The sequence below is a fragment of the Camelus bactrianus genome, chromosome 29 (assembly GCF_048773025.1).
Source record: "Camelus bactrianus isolate YW-2024 breed Bactrian camel chromosome 29, ASM4877302v1, whole genome shotgun sequence".
Lineage (NCBI taxonomy): Eukaryota > Metazoa > Chordata > Mammalia > Artiodactyla > Camelidae > Camelus > Camelus bactrianus.
Genome location: NC_133567.1, coordinates 11,793,858 through 11,815,618, shown reverse-complemented (window position 1 = coordinate 11,815,618; position 21,761 = coordinate 11,793,858). Strand labels below are relative to the sequence as shown.

The 21,761-nt window shown below is 38.4% G+C and overlaps 1 protein-coding gene across 1 annotated transcript in view; it reads right to left on the bottom strand.

The window, feature by feature from the left end:
• Positions 1–21,761, bottom strand: part of C29H8orf34 (chromosome 29 C8orf34 homolog) — a 238,264-nt gene that overhangs the window by 92,952 nt on the left and 123,551 nt on the right. The window contains 1 exon segment of the mRNA XM_010970618.3: positions 4,305–4,440. Within this exon segment, the coding sequence (XP_010968920.2) occupies positions 4,305–4,440 (136 nt within the window).

Sequence of the window (21,761 nt, the reverse complement as noted above, 5' to 3'; positions counted from 1 at the left end):
AATGGAATCTTTTTATTACTTATAACTATTCTAATCCATAAACTTTTTGATATTCTAACTATTTTCGTCACTTTCTTGCACATAGAACTTTACAGAGTAATTTCATGTGGGCTGAATTCCTCTTTCTCTGATCTCTTGAAAAGTAGAAGTCCTTCTGGTGGTCATGTAAATCTTACATCCCTCAGTCATTCTCAACAGAATGTCTTAGTCTCAATCTTGTTACAGGTCACACCTTCCATCAGGTTCCGGACGGGAAGGGCTGTGAAACTGCGTACCCTTGGCTTGCTAAGACCAGTGATAGTCTGGACATATCATATGCAAACCCAGTTCTAGATACCGTGACCCCACTGGCAGCTCATGAGCGGTGTGATATGTGAAAAAGAGACTGAGGAAAATGACAATTCAAAGAGAAGGCTCCACGTCTTTACACTAAGTTGATCATTGATAGGTTCTTTGCAAAAATTCTGAACATCATTTGACTCTCTACTCACATGGACTTTCTACTGAGGTTGCTGATAATATCTGGGGGCTACAGTATTATTTCAAGGTTACAACACATCCATTAAGCTTACTCATTATATTTTGCCCTTCCAATTTTGAGGGAAAAATTTATGTCTTGACCTTAAAACTCTAAGAAACAAACAAACAGACAAATAAAAATGCCGCCACCTTATGACGTTTTATTGAACACAGAAATCCTAGAAGATGGACCATAGTTTTGTCCCCAGTCAGAAGCCTAAAGCAGGAGAAAATTTCTGAGAGTCAGAAAAATGAGGCTCTTTTTTTCTTCAATATCTGAGTACTTTAATGTGGTCCCTTCTAAAAGACGGGGAAAAAATCTCAATTTTAAACTGCCTAAGTCGTTACATGGTCATTATCCCAGTGAGTGGGAGAAAGAGAAGAGGAACCCCGTTTCCAGAGAGCCTCGCACTGGGAACACTTTGCCAGCTGCCTCTGCACACCTTTCCCTGCCCAGCCTTCCCTGCCCTTCCAGGGTATCTCCAGGATCAAGTGAACTCCATTTCACAGATGAGGGCTCAGATTTTCTGAATATTTGCATACTTTTTCCAAGATGACACACTAGGTAATTTAAAGAGTAATTTAAAAACCATCTATTTGTCAGACTTCAAAGGAGGTTGTCTTTCTAATCTACTTTTACTGTAAATTCTTGAAAGATGTTGGTAAGTACGTGATATAACTTAACATTAAATATCCTGAACTTTCATATCCGTTAGTGTCACACTGTCTCCAGTCCAGGGAGAGCTGGAGTTAAAACCTGATCCCAGGCCCCAAATCCCGTGCCTGAGCTTCCTCTCTGAAGCCTGTATTCCTTCCGTTACCTTCCAGGCCGGGTGCCAGTCCCCCAAAGAAAGCAGTGGGAATGCGCTCAGTCCTCTAGATGCAGCGCTCATTTTCCCCCTGCTGGTCCAGTCTGCAGCGCTAGGTTTCTGACCAACGCACTCACTCGGAGTTCTGGTCACTCTGAGACTGCAGCCTGCCTCCCCACGACCCGGCACCCAGAGAGTGCAGGAGCTGCCCCTTCTGGGCACCAGATTCTTCTCCCAGTGCCTGGCTGGGTTCCTCAGCCTGGATTCCTCCAGCCCCGAAGCCCTGCTTATCTTTGGAGTCCAGTGTTTCTACAAATCGGAGGTCACAAACAAGGGCCTGCAGGCTTCAGACAGGTGGTGGGAATGCGTGAAACTGGAACGACAGCCCGAGGGGAACTGGAGCATCTGGGCTGAAGGGACTGGACAGGGCAATTCTGCTGTGCAGCTCTTGGGGAATGTGGGCCCGCCACTATCACGTGTATGAGTTTTTAAGAGAAGATCCCCATTTTTGTGTAAAATTAATTACTAATCCAGGTGGTATTTTTAAATATTATGTGGACACAAAAGAGGGCACTATCCACAGTCCTCCAGTTTGTGACTTCTGCCTCAGATGACTGCTCAGTCCTGGCTTAAAAAGTCTAATTCTCACAGTCTTAAGAGCCTTACTTATAAGGCTTACTTACTTACTGGAAGGGTTGAAACAACAAGACAAATTGATGCTTGACATCTAACTACGGAGAACTGATAACTTCATCCATCGATGCATTACAGAAGTAGTCCACCCTAAGGATTGCTGGGAGACTGTTCTCCACGTCTCTAGTGTTTCTACATGTCTTGTGAGCAGAGACGCCGACAGCCTTTCTTTCCGACAATCTGTTCAGAGACGTCTGTATAGCAGACAGCCTTGGAAGGTAGGTATGGGGTCCTGTCTAGAGCAACGCTAACACCCCACTGTAAAATATTCAGGTTTCCTAAACTCAGGGTTCCTTCGTGTACCTCAACCTGCTGCCCTTTGTCTGTCATTCCCTGAGATTGTGGCTGGGAGGACCAGTGAAAATGCTAATACTGACAACTGTTATTGTCGAGAGTCTGAAGTCCTTGGTCTTCGACCCAGGAGTTTCATGTCTTTTGTCAGAATCTATAAAACAGCGGCAGACTGCAAGGTGTCAGGCTGCCAATAGGGTAAAGTCTCAGGTTTCTCATCGTTTTTGACAACCGGCAGTAGTTCTTCCACTCTGCACTCCGGCTCCAGCAGCTAATCTAACACGCACAGCCTCGTGCCTTCTACCATGCTTCTCCCATTGATTTCCCTCAATTAATCTTACTTTTGAAAATACAATATTGCCTTATTCTCCATCAAAACAATCATGAACTCCAATACTTATATCTCTTTTTAGCTTTTTCTATCCATCTATCATCATTTCTATTTAAGCTTCCAGCTTCACCTACAGACAGTAGCTTGATGCTTAGCAATAAAACAAAATGATCGGGCAGACTGTCAGGCTGCACTGCCTGGGTCTGAAACTGCGTTTTGTCACTTACTGGCTGTGTTACTTCGGTAGCACAGCAAGAATGCAACAAATGTAACTGATCATTATTCAACTGAATATACAAAAACTTCAGTTAAGTGTTCACCTTAAATGCACGTGGTTTGTAATTTATAATCTAATTTATCATTGGGAAGCTGAATGATAAATAGATTAGGGCTATGAACGGGCTTGGTCCTTTCCCAGTTGAAATCCTCAATAGTTCAGTAAAGCATATTGTTTCATTTGGATTTCCTTTTGAAAGAAACAAAAACACCTCATATCCCAACCTTCTACAAGTAATACAAAGGACCAAGCACCAGCCACTCTCCAGTCAAATTGTAAATGACAAATTTACTAGAAAGTTTTTTTAAACTGCCAAACCACCGCTCCACAGACGGCCTTGTACACCCAGGATGCCTGTCATCACATAAGTATTAGCAGTTTTCTTCACAGCCCTCATCAAAAAATCAATTCACCCAACTTTCATTTGTCTGAAGTAATGTTTCCATTGGTGTTTTCTCTGTGCTGTGGCATTTCTCTTGATCATCTCAAATAATATCCCCTAATTTTCTGAGAGGTATCCTTTTTACTTTTCTAAGCCTATGACAATTAAAGTAAAAATTACAAAGGGGTAAAGGCAAGGAAAAGCTTCAAAAATCTGATTTGATTTTCCTACACTTCCCCCCTTCCCTATTTCCAAGCCGCTAATCCCCTCTCAAACAGTACAATAGAACAGCCAGACATAAAGAAAAGGAGATAAAACTGGCCAGCTAGTGCATTGTTCTTGCTAATCTGCACCATTTACATAAGGGTTAGAAGGCTTGTTTTATCATTTAAACAGGCTTAAAAGCCTCTTTGCAAATGAAATTTCGTTCCTACAAAAGAATGAATTCTAGCTACTTGGTGAGTTTCTGCTAGACCAGCACTGGGAGCTGACTTGGCAGTAACTTAAGCTACTTCTTTGGCCACAGACAGTACATGCAAAGATTGCTTCCAGCTGCCAAAACCGAAAAGCTTCAAGCTGATTAAATTCTTTCCGGGAGGTGAACAGGATGAGGAGCAGGTTAAGAGGCCAATAATATCAGATCTTAAACTGTACCTGGGCAAACTGTCCTTCATGCACGTGCTATGGACTTTTAGAGCCCCTTGAATCTTCCTTTGAAAGGGACCAGAAGGGCAGATGGCAAATGAAATTCAGAGGCAGAGACTTAAATAGTCTCCTACTGTGAAGTAAAGACAATCTAAATTCTTTGATTCATTGTTGGTCTGGGTGGCACTGGGCACATGGATAAACTGTACGACTAACTCCCTTGCCAATGTGAGCACAAAAGATAACGAGAAGGAAAAGGCTTCCTTAACACAGAGGAGTACACACCCTTTGCATCAAAATCTTAGATGTAAAAACTCAAGGTCATACTTCATGTCGTATACCTATCATTTGTTTTACCTGGCACACCTTGAACAGATGTTCAGCGTGACTTTGGCCTGAGGTTCAGAAGAGTGAGTAGCTCGACCTTGGTTAAATTTGCTCCCAGAAGGTACCAGGGTAGTTACTCCCTCCATTCTTAGATCATCAAGATCCTCTGTAAGAACACAAACAATTGCAGAGAAAAAAGTTAACTCAGAATTAAGGAGAAAAGTCCATGTTTTCAGGCATCTGCCAGGAGTTTGCTAAGCAAAATGCTGTATTTTCACTTTGCAAAAATCTTACCTAATGCATCAATTACTTTTCAAATCATTTCTAGATGGAGTTGGAGAAAGTTATATGAGAAGATTTACAGGAGCAAAATGGTAAGAGGTTGAATCTGTAGGCACAGTGGGCAGACCATGTACTTCTGTTGTAACCATCCCCAGACCACAATCTCTGCAGCAATTGGCTCAAAATGGTCAAGACTCGGTCAATGACTGCCGGCTTCCAATTAGAACAGATCATAGGAAGACAAATATGCTCCCAAATCCATCACACAAAATCATTCACTTCTAATTAGCCTGCCTTCAGCTCTCCCATCCAACAGCCTCCAATCAGAATATACCTGAAGCCTTCTCTTCTTTTTCACTCTAAACCTTTCCCTTTTGTCTTCACCTGGGGAGGACAACAGTATACCTGGATGGTCATGGCCCAGGTGAAGCCCCCTCCTATCTTCCTCAGGTCCTCATCAACACCGAAAAGGTCTAAGCGTCTCTTGTGATTGAGTCCTCATACAATATGTACATGAGCTCCTGCTTTATTCAGAGAATAAGGAATCTTGTAAAAAGGATTCGGTTTACTTGCTCTCAGCGTTAGTAAGAGAGGGACATAACTTTTCAAAAGATAAATTATAATTCTGCCAAAACATAATCTATGATTGAGGTTGTAACCTATACAAGGGAAATCACTCTCTCCTGATAAGGCTGCAGACGATCCAAACATCCTAGACGTCTCACAAACGATGGAGAGGATTTCTAGGTTCAACTGTGTTAAAAACAAGACAACAGGCCCATAACGAGGTTGCTTATGCTAAGCCCCTTGTCACTAAACTGAGACCTAATTACAGCTTACGTTCTCCCAGAAATGGAATCTTACACCAGTCAGTCAGGAATCACCTGATCGGCGCTAGTGAGTTAGTCTGCCATACCCTAAAGGAAAGTGACCTTACCACAACCAATCTGCTTTTTGCTGGTGTAACTTTCTGTTCCCACTCCCTTCTGTCTGTAAATGTCTTGCATTTTGTACAGCAACTTGGTGCTCCTTTCTATCTGCTAGATTGGATGCTGCCCGATTCATGAATCATTTACTCAGTTGAATTGTGTTTTTAACAACTGAATAGTGCAAACAAGTGTCACCAGTTCCTGGGATTGTGGCTAGTCTGTTATAAACAGGCCTTCTGTTATCTGAAGACTTGTCAACAGACTCCTTCCATAGGCATCCTCAACAAAAATCCTTTTGTCTACTTACACGTGAGCAATCTGGGCACGCTGTTGGAGTTTTAACTTAACTTCATGGGAGTCATAAAACTCATGCCCTTGACCTGGCTGTAGAGGCAGATTCCCCTCCTTGTAGGGCAAAAGCCACCACTTCAAAAGCTCAGTGCTTCTGCTGCACTAGTTATAAGCCTCCCTCTCTTTCTCCTGGTTTCTCATGCAGCACAGACATTCCTACTGCCTGAGAACACGCACCACCTCTCAGCTAGTTAATTACGCTCCCGTCAGATTCCGCCAGGCGCTCCCTCACACTACCATTCTCCACTGAACACCCTGGTAGGCCCCTCTCCTGCCCCTACCCGGGGAAAGGAACCTTACAATTTTCTGAGCTCAGTTACAGAACTTGCTATACCTCATTCAGTGTTTTTAAGGATTTCCACTTAAAATTCTGACCTAATATTATTTGTTGATAAACCATACCTCAAAACTTGAACTGGAGTAGAATATGCTAACAGCAATTTAAGCTTGCTTTTAGAATACAATGCTCTATATGAGGGAAAAATCAGCCGATATGGCAAAACCACTGTACTTCCTTGAGCTTGTCAACTAGCCAAAGACCACAGACATGCTTTAAAACAAATAAAAATAAAAATAAATTACTTTGGGATGTTTTGGAAACAAAGGGTCAACTCTGCTGGAACCCTCATCAAAAACAGACAAGACATTTAACACACTTTTAGATGACCTCCTACTTTATACAGAGGCTCATGAGGAAAAGAGATAATATGGAAGTTAAAAGAAATACTCCAGTGATCATTTTGCCAAACAAGCAGCCTCAATGAAGGTTTTGATCCTATCAAAACTCTTAAAGGATGAATCCTTAAAGGTATTCAAAGAAACCATTACAAAATATCAATATTTAGCCCCTCATTCTGAAAAACAAAATGGAGAAAAAATGGTTCTAGCTTCAGTCGGATCATCTCTGGTGCTCCCAAGACAGCTGCTTGGTGGCACTAGATGGTTTGAAAAGGATATTAGCTAAATTTCTCCAGGAAACTACTCATCCTAGTATAGATAAATTGCTTACTATCTTAAATCATCTTGGCTGGGAAAACTTTATTAACAAGACAGCTGAGGTTGACAAGTCATGTGGACTTGTCAACAGCCTAATTCTAGAAAAACTGTAAATGTGGGAAATGGCCAGGAACCAAAGCTTCAAAGGCCCTTTGAACACCTTAATGTATTTTATACAGCTTCCACTTTTCATGAAATATAAATGTATTTTAGTTACTGAATGTCTATATAATTTCAAGATGAGCTTAAATGTCTCTTTGCCAAAAAGCTACAGTCTTCACAGTTGTGAAAATCTGGTAAATTTTGTGTTTCCAATCTTGGCAATATAAACTTATATCAAGTGACCAAGGTACACACGTCACAAAAAAACATTATTTAAAATACTCTGTAAGGTATTATCCTTTACTCAGAAATCACACTGCTTTTATCACCTAGAAACTTCTGAAGGGTGAAAAGAATCAATGACATCTTGAAATGAAATGAAATTAACAAAACTTTCAGAAACATTTGAGCTCTTGGCCAAAGGTACTCCCACCCATGTATGGTCCATTCCCTCAAGAACACATTGTTTATTTCCCTGTAAACTGCTAACTGGAAGGACCAAGTGCTTCAGGATTTTACCTATGATATTATACTCTGCCCTGATGCACACAGACATTGGAAAATATTGCAAGAGATTCATATCCATTTCTATCACTAACAGGTTAAGGTTGTGTTCAAACATCTTAAACACCTTCTTCATGATATTCAACTATAAGATTTCACCTACTGGGAGATAAATCAGAGAAACATTGCTCTTGAACCTCAGTGGAAGGGATTCCATCAGATACTGTAGACAACAAATACAGAAGTAAAGCTTCCTGAAGTAAATCCTTGGGTTCACGTTTCCCAACTAAAGAAACAATCCAGAATCAACAAAACTGGAATCCTGCTCTAATAGGGGACCTCAGAACGAAGATTCTCTAGAAGTAGCTGATCTTCACAGTAGACAGGTGACCCAAGATCCTCAGAAGAATCTAGTGACCTTGGATAGTGGACAACTGCACAAAATATTGGATCAAAATCCCAGCCTAATTATCATTTTGTTTTTTATCTGCTAACTTACAATCATTCTTCTAATTTCTGTAGACCCCTGGTTATCACCTACTCATAATGGCCCTTATTTTATTCCCTTCTTACTAAAATTGTTAGGTCAGAGCACAATCATTCTAATGCCAATTTCACACTTCCCAAACAGTAACCTTCAAGCTTACTGATTACTGGATAAGCCATTCCTCACCAGATGCCGCCCATGATAAAAACCTAGGGATAATTCCAGCCTCAACAAATAAGATAAAAGGGAATTACAGCCAGTGGCATTTTCTTTTGTATCTACATGGGCAAATGGCCTTAAACAAATCAGCCTGTGACTTTGCCAGTGTTGCTCTCTCATAGAAAAAGAAAAAAAAAATTACAATCAATTAGACTCTAGGTAATTCTAAGTTTGAATTTAGAATTTCTTAAGATGATGGATGGACAAATTACTCACTATCTGGAAGAGACGAATATAAATACTAATGTGTAAACCACCTAATGTAAGGCTTTGGTTTCAACTTCATGCCACAAACAATTTATTTTTAGGATACCTATGTATTCCGACCAGATACTACTTCCTCTGCAACCAGGATGGCTAGTTTTGCTTGTCTCATTCTAATATTTCATGCATTTTAGAAATAGTATCCCAAAACTTATCTGTGCCAGACACCTTAATTCTACAGATCATCAAAGCAGGATAGTACAATTCAGATGCGAACTCCAAAACAAGGTTACCTTTGATTATTCATGCACTTTACCTGGGGGAGTTACTGATTTATTACATATGCAAACAATCAAAGCAGTGTTTCCAATCATAGGAATCATACAAACAAAAGGCATAAGACACGTATCATTTTAATTCTGCCAGAAGTTATAAATAATATCATTTCTACCTAAGACAGAACATAGATCAGTCTCAATTCCTTGGCAAGAGTGGTGATGGACAATCTAGACTTCTTGTTCACTAGTCTTGATAGTATCTGCAATTGCTAATATTTTTTGCCGTACTTGGCTCAGTGAAACAGGTAAGGTAGAAAAGGCTATTTATCACTTAAAGGACAAAGCTACTTGGCTCTCTAAGGTGAATCTTTATGAGCTGTGGGATTGTTCTCTTGGCCTTGGTTGGATAATTCAGGTTCTTGGTTTTGAAGCATCTTGCATGGACTTTTAATTGTGCTTGTTTTTGTCACAGTGGTCATGACGCCAGTCCACTGAACTCTACCCAGAGTCTTAGACACTCTTAGACAGCCGCTCTCTCGTCAGATGATCACTGTGATAATACAACATTGAAAAGATTAAGAAGCTCCTGTGATACAACTAACCATGGAGACAGGTGAACAGTCATTGAACAGTGAAGATGTGGATCTCTGGTCTTGTGTTTTGGCCAACTTCCAGCAAGGAAGAGAATGGCTAAAAGAGGGGACTGAGAGACTGAATATACAAAAAGACAATGGAAAGATCATACATGACATTAGAACACTGACTGACCCACAACGTCTGATAGAAACAGTGAAGCCAAATCACGACCTCCGTAGCAGCTGGCCCAAAACATTCAGGACTTGGTTAACAGAGGCCAGATTCCCTCCTCTTGCCCAACTCAGAACTGAGCAGAGATAGCCAAATCTGTTCCCCAAGCTACACACAGAAGGTTATCTGCTTCCGGTAAGCCTGCCTCCAGTTTCCTCGTGCCAACAACTTCCAAGAACATACCTCAAAAGCCTTCCTTTTTTTTTTTTTTTTTTTTCCTCACATTATAAAGCTTTCCACTTCCCTACCTTTGGGTCTCTGTCAAACGCAAGTGGATGGTGGCTGACTCCTCTGCTATAAAAAGCTCTGAATAAATAGCCTTTGCTTATTCCCATTTTGATGGCCTTCCTTTATTTCCACAAATGGCAACCTTCAGTTATCTAAAGGTCTGTCATACAGAAGAGATATCAGAGTTCCCCAGAAGCTCCAGGGAAAGAATGGGTCTAAGGAGAGGGAAAAACATTTCTGAGTCAACATAACAACCTTCCAACATTTATAGCTTTTCAAAGGTATATTGCACAGCGCTGTGTGGGAGATGTGAGCATCCCATCCCTGGAAGTGTTTAATGCAGAGGCTGGATAATCACGGTAGATGATTTAGAATTCTGCAGAAGCATTGTACTAAATATCTCTCCGGCTTAATCCAAATCTAAGCTTCTCTCAAACATTGTCATTACAATTCTATGATGGATTGAGGGTATATCAGATACTGTTTAAAAAAGGAAATTGAATGTTTAAAAGAAAATTATTTGTTTAAATGAAGCAGCAATCTTTGGGTAGCTATATTGTTATAAATTAGACCTGAAAGTTGCTTCCTCAATTTTATTTTTGGAGCCTCAAAGCACACCACACTGACTTATTAATGAGGTGAGTACTGAGTTATACTTCATATTGACATGAAGACATGATGTGGTTTATTCTGGGTTAGGGAGCCCAGACACGACAGCCACCTTTTACCTTTAAGGACATGTTCAGAGGCCAAAACCCTCCATGATCTAGCTGCCTCTATATCACTCCTCTACTAGTATGGACCTTCATGGTAATTATCTAAGTATTTGTAGATTGCTTGACATATGCAGAGAAAGTAACAGAGCATGGACTTTGTGACTGCGTTCTGACGAACAGTGAGAATTCCACGCCAGAATTCGCCTTTGGCTTGCAGATTGAAGGAGTGCATTTCATAAGGCTTTTTGAAGACTGCCTAGTCACGCCTCCTCATCTGCGTATCATCCCCACCCCCCTTTTTTTTCAGCTTAGAATAATTATCACAATATGGGAGAAAAAAAAAAAAAAGAATCCTACACTAAGAAGCCTGCTGGAATTCACTGGCAGGTGCACTGGGGACTTCAGGTGCTACACGTGCAGCTACCTCAGCAACTTAGGAGAGGCCTTGCTCTAAAAGCTATTCATTCTTCTTCACCAGCGTTCATTCTGTCAAGCAAGGTCACTAGTAACTGCCGAGTACTTGCAAAGCTCTAAAGGGTGACACAACTGTAAAGAATCTGGTGGTGACAATTCAAGATGGCGGCATAGGAAGACCCTGAATCCACCTCCTTCCATGGAAACAACAAACCTACAACTACATATGGAGTGATACCCTCTGAACGGAATCTGAAAACTGGATGATGAGCATCTCCACAACAAAGGGTAAAAGGACAGCACTGAGATGGGCAGGAGAGGCAGAGACACACTCTCACCAAGGAAAACACCACATCCCAGCTGCAGGGATCCACAATCAGGAGGAATCGCAATAAACGGTGCTGGGAAAACCAGACACCCACATGCAAAAAGTGTAACTGGGCCATTGTATTACATCATACACAAAAATTAACTCTAAATGATCAAAGACTTGAATGTGAAACAAGGAAGCACAAAAGTCCTATGAGAAAACACAGGTGCTAACCTTACTTATACTGGGTGCATCAGTGTTTTTGTGGATCTGACTCCAAAAGCAAGGGAAGCAAAAGCAAAAACAAATAGGACTACATTAGACTGAAAAGCTTCTGCACGGTGAAAAAACCACCATCACAACAAAAAGGCAACCTACTGAATGGAAGATAATTGCAAATCATATACCCAGTAAACGATTAAAATCCAAACTATATAAAGAACTCATACAATTCAATAACCAAAAAACCCCAAAACAAACAACCCAGTTAAAAAATGCTCAGAGAATCTGAATAGCCATTTTTCCAAAGAAGACATATAACTGGCCAACAGGCACATGAAAAGATGTTCAACATCACTAGTTATCAGGGAAACATAAATCAAAATCATAAGATTTCACCTCACACCTGTTAGAATGGCTACTGTTGAAAAGATAATATGGAAAAGATGAGAGAAAAGAGAATCTTTTGTACATTGTTCGTGGGACTGTAAACTAGTGCAGTCAATGTGGAAAGCAGCATGAATATTTCTCAAAAAATTAAGAATACAGCTACTATATGACTCAGCTCTTCCACTTCTGGGTATTTATCCAAAGAATAAGAAAACATTAACTCAAAAAGATATATACACCTTATGTTCAATGTAGCATTATTTACAATAGCCAAGATATGGAAACAACCTAAATGTCCACCAATGGATGAACAGATAAAGAAGATTCGGTATATATACACAACGGGATTCCACTCAGCCACAAAATAATGAAATTATGTCATTTATAAAGACATGGATGGGCCCTGTCAGTAATATGCTAAGTGAAACAAGCCAGAGAGAGAAAAAGAAATACCACATGATTTCACTTACATGTGAAATCTAAAAAATGAACAAATGAAACAAAAACAAACTCATAGATACAGAGAACAGATTAGTGGTAACAGAGGGGAAGATGGTTGAGGCTAGGCCAAATGAGTGAAGAGGGTCAACTGTATGGTACAGATGTTGCCTAGACTTGTGATCACTCCGTAGTGCACACAGAAGCTAAACTACTATGCTATACACCTCAAACATATATAATAGTTCAAAATAATTTTAGAAAAGAATCTTGCATCCTGTTTCGTCATGAATGGATATTAATAATCTATATTTAGTTTATAAAAAACAAAAATAAAAAACAAATCTAGGTCTCCATAGCTTCATTTCCTTAATAACTTTATTAAAGGGAGCAGGTGTCTAGAATTAACCAAGAGAAAAACAAATGCCTAAACTTAGAAAATTTACATAAATTTTGGAAAATTTACATAAATTGAAAGAGAGGGAAAAAAACAAATTAACAAATTTGAGTAAGATCCTGTCCCAGGGAATTCTCAAAACTGGGGAAGTCAAGGGAGCAAATGTCAGAAACGTATTTTAAATACAGAAAACTTAGAACCTTAACATCAATTGCATGAGTCTTTCTTCCTCCCTCCTCTCTTCCCTCTCTCCTTTCCCTTTAGTCCTTCCTTCTCTTTTTGCACGTCTCTCCTAAGTAAACTATTCTCCAAGATATTCCCCCAAAACATCCAGCCCCGTGCTGTAGATAAGGTAGATATATCATCTTTGATTGTAAGTAGATACAAAGTCAGTATATTAAGGAGAGACTCTAGCCAACTAGCAATTTCTTTGAATCAACCAGGAATAGTATTTTGTCAAGGAATCTTATGGTTCTTAAGGTAACAGTGGTAGAGAAAGATTATGTAAAAATAATCTGATGAGGATTTTTAAAAATATACTTGTTCTATTTTGATACTTTGAAATCAAACTATATAGTGACGTTTATGTCTAGTTAAGAAGCTTAGATAACAATAATGTAATGTGATCAGCTCTATCCAAGACCAAAACAAAAATACATGTTTTATTGGTTATGGAAAGTAGATGAAAAATCAATTAACTAAAGTTAAAAACAAACCGACAAAACTGCCAGCTATTGTCTATCAGCACTTGGCACTAGTCCATTTTAATTATGTAGATTAGTTTCAGTTTTCTAACTGAAACCTGAATGATAAACGAATTATTAGAAAGTTGAATAATTAGGTAACAGTTGAGTAAAAGTATACAAGCCAGACCAGGTGGTAAAGGACTTTGCAGAGGGATGGAGGATGGAAGAACATGAAAAGCAGAGATTTGAAAGTACATAGTAGTGGGGGGACTGCCATGCATGACTATAGCCCGAGATGTCCTGGGACAGCAGAGCGTGATGCTGGAAAAGACTTTAGTCTCTGATGATCACGGGAGATAGTCATCAAATTTGTGTTTTAAAGAGATAATCATGGATACAGTTATTGAAATAAACAATTTTCTAAATTTATGAAACTGCTTTTGTGGTAACTCAAGATAGGAATTCAGTCTTTCTCATTTACTATAGTAGTCTCACCGTCTTAGAAGTGTGCCTGGCACAGGGTAAGTATTCATTGATATCTGCTGACTACAAGACTTTTTTTTCTTGCAAATAGCCTTGAGCTCCCATAAGACTTCACTCAGAGCCCTTATCAGACAGTAGTCTTGAGAAGATTTTTGTATAATTTGATAAACTTGGTTAATCGATTATTTGACAAATTGATCTTAATGTGGAATTGGCTTTTGGACAGTTGGTTTTTGAAGGAATTCATTTGCTGCACTTGCCCAGAGCCATTTGGAGAAGTGGAAACTGGGCACAGGGAGATGAGGCAGGAAGAAGCCTGTATCGGTAGCACGTGTATCGGCTTCTGAGGGTCTGGGGTAAGGAAGCAGCAGAACAAGAGAGAGAAATGTGTTGGAAGGTTAATTTCAGAAGAAGATTCAACAGGTTGTCGTGAAGGACTGAATGTGAAATCCTTGCAGGTTTCTCCGCATCACCACTTTTGGGGAATACAGGAAGAGAGAATATCTTCAGCTTCACACATGCTGAGATGGAGCTATCTTCAAGATACCCATATGGGTGTTTGCAGACAGTGAGAAGGGCAAGTCTGGATCTCTGCAGTGAGGAATGAAGCTGTAGACCATATGGCTGAGAAAATGGATGGAATTATCAGCCCAGCAGTTAAAATCAAGCAGTGACACTTCTCGTGCCTAACTTTCTTTACAAGTGAAATGTATCTATTATGTGAACATTATATTTAAAAGAAGAGAGTACCGTATTTATTCTTTTCCACAATAGAAAACCCACAGCAGTAATTTACTGTCAAAGGTAGCCTACAAACTTGTGGTGCATCTTTTGAATCACAGGGAGACTACTGAGAAAAATGAACTCATTTATGACTAAAGACACGAGCACCGTATCTTTAGGCAATCCAAATAACCGAGAATCAATCAAGCAAAGAATTGTTTTCATTTAATTTAAGGACATAACAGCTGCCTAGATGAAATAATCCCAGGACTTTCATTTCATTCACGTGTAATCCATGAAATAATTTACAGCTGCTTGAACTAGACAATGTGGGATATGACTGAATTTTCACATCTGTTTCTAGGAACTGTATAACAAAAATTAAAAGCTTTCCAAACATAAGCCCCTTTGCAGTGATTCAGTGATGGGTTACACAAGAATTATATGGCAGTTTTTCCCTGCATTGCAACTGGTTTGTTGATTTACGTTGGTAGAGCCGATTTGGTCAAATATTTTAAACAGATGTTATATATTCTGAGTGAGTTATTAAAAATAAAACAAATGTTAAGAAAACATATATGAAATTAGACAAGTTTTAATAAAATATTTACGAATACTTTTTCGTTATGTGAGATGGCTATACTGTTTCCTTAAAAGGGGGAAAGAAAGACTTGAGAACAAAACATAATTCACTTTGCTGGGACAAATTCTGGCTGAAAGGTGGAAGGTGGACGGCAAGGCCAGGCTCCTGTTGGTTCTCTCTCCACAATCATGCCTACAGAATGAGTTCAGTGTTCTTTCTCAGTGTATCAGAACAGCGCAGCTTACACAAATTCATAACTAATAAGAACAAAGTGATAAACATAAGAGATTATAGGCTGTAATTTTTTAGAATAAATTTAGTTAAAAAAATTTAAGTTACTATTGCATTAAAAAAAAGTTTTGTGGAATTGAAATGCTGTCTGAAGCTTCCCTTTTTAAAAACATAAGAGTAGGTTACAGAATATTTACCTTCCTTGACCACATGAGATCAACAAGCAAAGAAAATAATCAGACCACTAAGTTAGGGAAAATGTTCATGTAAATTTAAATTTACACACATTCTTTGTCTTCTGTTGTTAACTGAAAAGGACAAGAAACTTCCTGAGATATTTTTTGTTAGCTACCAGTTCCTGTTTAATTTCTTCGACCATCAATAGCCAAACACATGATGACCACAAACATTTGTAAAAATTTACAGGCTGGAACTTGTAGCTTACACTGCAAATGAATCACAAGTCTTGTGTTAATTGAACCCATCATTACATAAATTATGAAGGCTTTTCTGTTAGTCACAAAAATTAAGACATCTGGGAGTGGTTTTCTCCTTCCAATCTGTAAGAAAATACTAGCGTTCCTAACATTCAAATCCAAACATTACTCAGTCTGGCTTCTGCATCAGAGAGCATCTATGTTTTTCTCAGTTCTCACCTACTACAAATTCAAGAGATTATATTGTGTACACACATAAAAATCAACTTTTTCCTGAAACTTTTGTCACCCTCTGAAGGTTTGACAGACAGATGTCGTGAACAATTCTCTTTTACAAAAATAACTGAAATTCCCGGCATGTGGATTCATGTCAGGTAGGGTTGTATCAACAGACTGGCCTGGAATGACTGAAAGCTGGGTTACAGCTCTGATTGAAGTGAGGACACCTTGTGACCAACACAGAAATCTAGAGACAATGTCGGGGGAGTAGTACAAAGGACCAGATTTGCGGGGTGGCAGGGGGAGGCCATAGACTGGAGATCAGCAAAGAGCTGAGCAGAAGTGTTCCTGAACAGAACTGGAAAACAGAAGCGAGGCAAACCAAGCACAGCGTTCACAGTGTAGACGTAAGGAAGGCTGGTTAATCTAAAAGACTGGGATTAGGTAAACTATTCATTTTTGTAGGATGATGGGTAAAAATACGTATTTTTTTCAACTATGAAAACTACAAAATCTTGCAAAGCTCATCATTTTTAACCACATTTAAAAGTATATTTATTTAATTGTAATTCCTCTGGGATGTATCTCTGGCCAAAGCACTCATATAATTTATACCTCTCAACAGTGAGAAAGCATTTCTCATCCCAGTGGTTCAGTTATGGATGATCGCTTACCCTATTAGGTACCATTATGTTACAGTAAGCGTTATTTCAGCCACTACAGGTGATACATCATACTTACACTTTTTTTGCTTCTAAACTAACTACAAACCCTATTTAATTTTTATGTTCCCACAGGCTCTGTGTTAAATAAATAAGGTCCTATGTAGAGAAGTTCCTATGTGAATTGTGTCAATTTGTTGCTTGCTAATGAACTGTGACCATAAACCTAATTATACTCTGTACCATATTGGATATTTTTATTCTTGATGCAGACCACACGTATTAATTGAGTTCATTTTGACAAGTGCTTCTGCTTTAAAAATGTAATTTGCTAACTCAAAATTATCCATTTGGAGAGAACATGACAAATTCACACACTAATTGCTACAGTCTAGTCCCAGTGCAGAAGTTTCTGTATCCACACTCCAAACTTACCTTCAGTAAAAGTGACTCTGCCTAAAGCCAAGTTACTTCACATACATGGCACAAATACACGAAAATAAACTGATGTGACATTAGTAATTAAACTCAGAATTTATTGTCAGTTTACCTTTTTCTTGGATTTCAAGTGTAGCAAGTCTTGGCGGTTAAAATCTCCCTCCAGCACTCACCTTTCCTCTTTCTTTTCCTGTGTTCTATCTTCACTTTTGCTTAAGTCTTAAGTTTTGATAGTACCCTCCCTTCCCTACACCTCAGTACAGGAGACTTGTTTTGCTTCAACTGTCCTTCCTTTTATTTCCTTTGTCCTTGGCTACCCTCCTCTGAACTGTGTACTAGTGATATTGAGATTCTTCACCTCATCATGCAATATTCTCAATGAAGCAAATTTTAACCAACTGAAGGCACATAAAAAGTAAAATAAAATAGAAACAAGTATTTTATTATGCTTGTCACATTTGCTGGGATCCTAAATCCAATACAGTTAGTCTAAAAATGACATTTTAAGTCTCATAAGCTGTCTCCTATCTCCTTCAACCTTCCTTTATTTCTGTTATATGCATAGCCCTTTGGGATAAAGTTTCAAAGAATCAGATTAAGGAAAAAAAGAAAAAAGAAGATGATCATGGCAGGTCATATACTAAAATTGCTGCTGATGTATTTTGGCTGCAGCTGCCAACGCATTCTCCCTTGTGGTGTGCCACAGGCAAGAAGCAGGCACAGGACATACCTTTCCCATCACTGAGATGCAAGCCACACGCCACAAGATGTTGCCACCCTGTCTGACACACTGTAAATCCACTTTCCATTCTGTGCTGCTTTCTTGGAATTCACATGCTGTTCTCATCCCTTACACTTCAAGCCACAAAACACTGCCACCCCAAATTAAATTTTACAGATTGTTTTCAATGTGTTCCATTTTCTTGGATGGCTGCCTCTATGGAACTGTTCTTTAATAGCATGCCATGCGGCATGATAACCACCTAAGAACCTCCTTTCACTTCCTACATTACATAAATTTTTGAGTTTCCTAAAAAAGAGTATTTGGTGATAAGAAAAAAAAACACAGAAAAATCTAAGAATATATGGATTGACTATGATATATATTCCTTACATAGCAACCCTACCCTCTTCCTGTGCCATGAACAATTCGAGATAGTTGACATCTTCAGGTCTCTGCACTGGTGTGTCTTCTACCTGGGGTGTCCTTCCCCGAGATATGAGTACACTGTGCTTCTCTGCCTTCATTCAAGTCTCTGCTTAAATATCACCTTCTAACAGGGGATTTCCTTACCTATTCTATCTGAGCATCTTCTATTATTATTTATACAGAACAACAGTTACATCCTGGAATTACATTTTATATTTATTTGTTCACCATTTGATTCTTCATGAATAAATTCTCAAGACAGCAGAGACTGTCTCACATTTCCTATACCTGGAACACAATAGATGCTCAACAGGTATATGTTGAATGAATGAGTGAATGAATCATCCAACACCATAATACACATGTCATTATTAACTGCATTTTTATTAAGGTATATTATAGATAAAATCCCTTAGGAAGTGTAAAGGACTTTCCCAAAGCACACAGTATTAACTGAAAGAGACAGCAATTGAAGCTTGATTGGTCTGACTTTAGAAGTGAGGGTCAGCTTTTATATATACACGCAAATACCTGTAACAAATGATTTTCCAAATTAGTGGTTATATAAATTTTTATCACTTGCCTTCTATGTTTCAGTAAACTTGCATGAAGCTAACTCCATGTATAAGATACTACTCTCTAATGCCAAATTTTAGAGGAAAACCATCATTTGTTGAGTGTCTGTTATATATAAAATAAAGCTAAGCTGTCTGTAAGTATATCACATACAGTTTATAGTGTTTTGGAATCTCACCTATAATCGTTGTATATAATGCTTTTATTCACAGTTCATAATATTATGATATAACTTTGCTATTTTAAATTATTATAAAGGTTTACAATATTTGAATTTTTCCCTTTGTGGTTGTAGTATTGATTACAGCCATGATTTATTTGATACTGCACCTTAAATTCAAACCAAAATTATAGCATTATCTGGGTAGGAAAAATAAGATCTACGTGGTGAGTCTCAGATCTGCATGTGGTTTTCATGAACACATTCTGACAACAAAATGGAAGTCAGCCTGTCACAGCTTCTCATAGAAGACACGTGCAAATACACGCTTACGGGCGTGCGCCTGCATGCGCACACACACACACACACACACACACACACGCGCGTGCTTATACATACTGCTGTAGTCCTAAAGCACCGCACGACCCACAACGTTCCACACTGTCCTAGCTCAGACTCTCCAGAGGGACTACAGCCACGGCTTCATACAGCCAGAGCCAGAGGAAAACTCATCCAGCATTTCTTCTGGGGTTCATCTTCTGGAACTTTTGAAATTAGAGCACTATTTCATGTGTTCTTAGTGCACATATTTTCAGATCCAACTTCAATATATTGGTGTTCCCACATCCAGACAAATATTTATATTTCTCTTACTCTATGGATCACTATTTCCTAACACAACACTCCACTTCAGGAGGCTTGCTTTATTCATAGCCTCCAAAACACATGCAGATGGGCTCCAAAACTAACTACAATTAACATGGGTGAAAAATGGAGCATCTTTATTTTCTATAAGCAATCTGAACTTCATTCTTTTGAGTAAGAGGGGAAACTCAACTAATAATAATAACAATAATAATAACAGCCACCTGAAGCTTGGCTTTTAAAGGTATCTAAATCTCTTCTAGCTTAAACTTTTAATTTTTAATTTAAAATTTAAAATCTCTTCTAGCTTAAAATTTCTTCTAGCTTAAACTTTTAATTTAGAATTTAAAATTTTAAAAACAATTAACACCACTTTGAATTTTGTAAATTACCTTAGCACAATTGGGTCAAAATAATTTTCTTGAAAGTAGGTAAGGAAAAAAGGGAAGGACATCATTCAAAAGTGCTTAAATCTAACTAGTTGTGGGAAGAAAAAACTTTCTGGTTTTCAAGTAAAGTATTCATCACCTTCATTTTTTTTGATCAGTATAAACAAAGTTACAACTAATACATGCACACTACCGGCTGTCAGACAGTGACAAGAAACAGGAATAAAGTTACTCTTGCCTAGTAGCTACACTACTTTAAGGCTTAACATGGGTTTAAAGGTATTATCTGAAACACGAGAAAAATTGCTCTTTCCATATCAATTTTCTAGCAAAGAGAGTCCCTTTGGGGTTCTTCCTTGGATGCCAAAATAATGAGGGAAAGAATCCATTTAAATTTCCTTTATCAGTACACACGTGCGTGCGCATGCACACACACACTAATTTGACCTACGTATTATCTGAACTTCTGAACTGCAGGTTGAATCTGTTTAAGTTCCTGTGATTTCCCAAGATTTGTACTTAGAAAAATAGACAGATGAATTTTCAATGCAAAGTTCATGCCCTTATAATTCAACCATTCTTCCAAAGCACATGGATCCCTTGTTTAAAGGATAAAGACATTCCCTATAAAATCATTTTAAAATAAACACCCTCTTATTTCATACATATAAAAAAAATTCCAGCCATTAGAACAGAGTCAGAAAGCCAATCTGTGGGCCATATGAGATCCAACCCACACGTTCTCCATCTGCAGAGGCCATGTGACCCCTTAGCATCTGAGACACCAGGTGCCTGCCACCGGGCTGCCATAATGCTTCCCTTTGTGTCACCCTCACCTCGTGTTCCGTGGGGGTATTCTGACCTCAGGAGCATGCTCATGAGAGTAGGTTCATCGAAAATTCTCAGGGATATCTTCTAACATCTCTGATGTTCTGAGATCAGAATTCTAATTTGAGAGCTTCCCTCTGAGTTTCCTTTGTTTTTGTTTTTTTTTTTTTTTGCATATAAAAACATTATAGAGAAATGTAAAAACCCTAAAGACAAAAAAAAAAAAATTCTAAAATCTTTGAAAGACTAAACTAGGTTAGCTACAAGAAACAATCAGAATAGCATCAGAATTCTCAACAGCAACAACATTTACATATTTTTGAAGACAAATATTTTAAACTAGAATTTTATATTCATCGTTGGTTTAATTTAAGGGCAAAAAAAATTAATCATACTTTCAGACATACAAACCCTTAAAATTTATCAGCCAAAATTTCTTTTTTGAAAGAACTGTTAGAGAAAACACCCTATAAATAGAGAAATGAATCAAAGAGGATGCTGGAAGTGTTTGGAAAGTGAGTATACGTTAATCACTTAGAAAAGTTTATTTTTGTAAACAAACCAAAAGTACAAGTGTAAAAATCAAGAACTAAAAGAACTACAGATGAAGCCCACAATGAGTAAAGTTGGAAGCTCTGAGAGAAGAGAGAGCAAACAAACAGACTTGTATTAGCTCAAAATTTGGTAGGGAAAGGTAAAACTAAGCAGAAGGTAAAAATACAATGCATAATTTTAAACCAGCAGGACTAAAATCGATCTATTCAAGTTATGAAAGGAGAAAAAAATAATAATGAACAATAAATTTAAAACAAGATGGCAGAAATATTCCCTAACAGAAGAGTAATCCTCATGAAGGTACATGGGTTAAGTTTGGTGATCAAAAGTTCAAGACTCTCAGGTTGAATTCTTAAAAGATCCCAAATTATAAAGGCCAAAAATTATAAATATAAAACAAAAAGCTGTAGGAAGTTAGACTATAAAGATATAAAAATAATGAAACATGAAG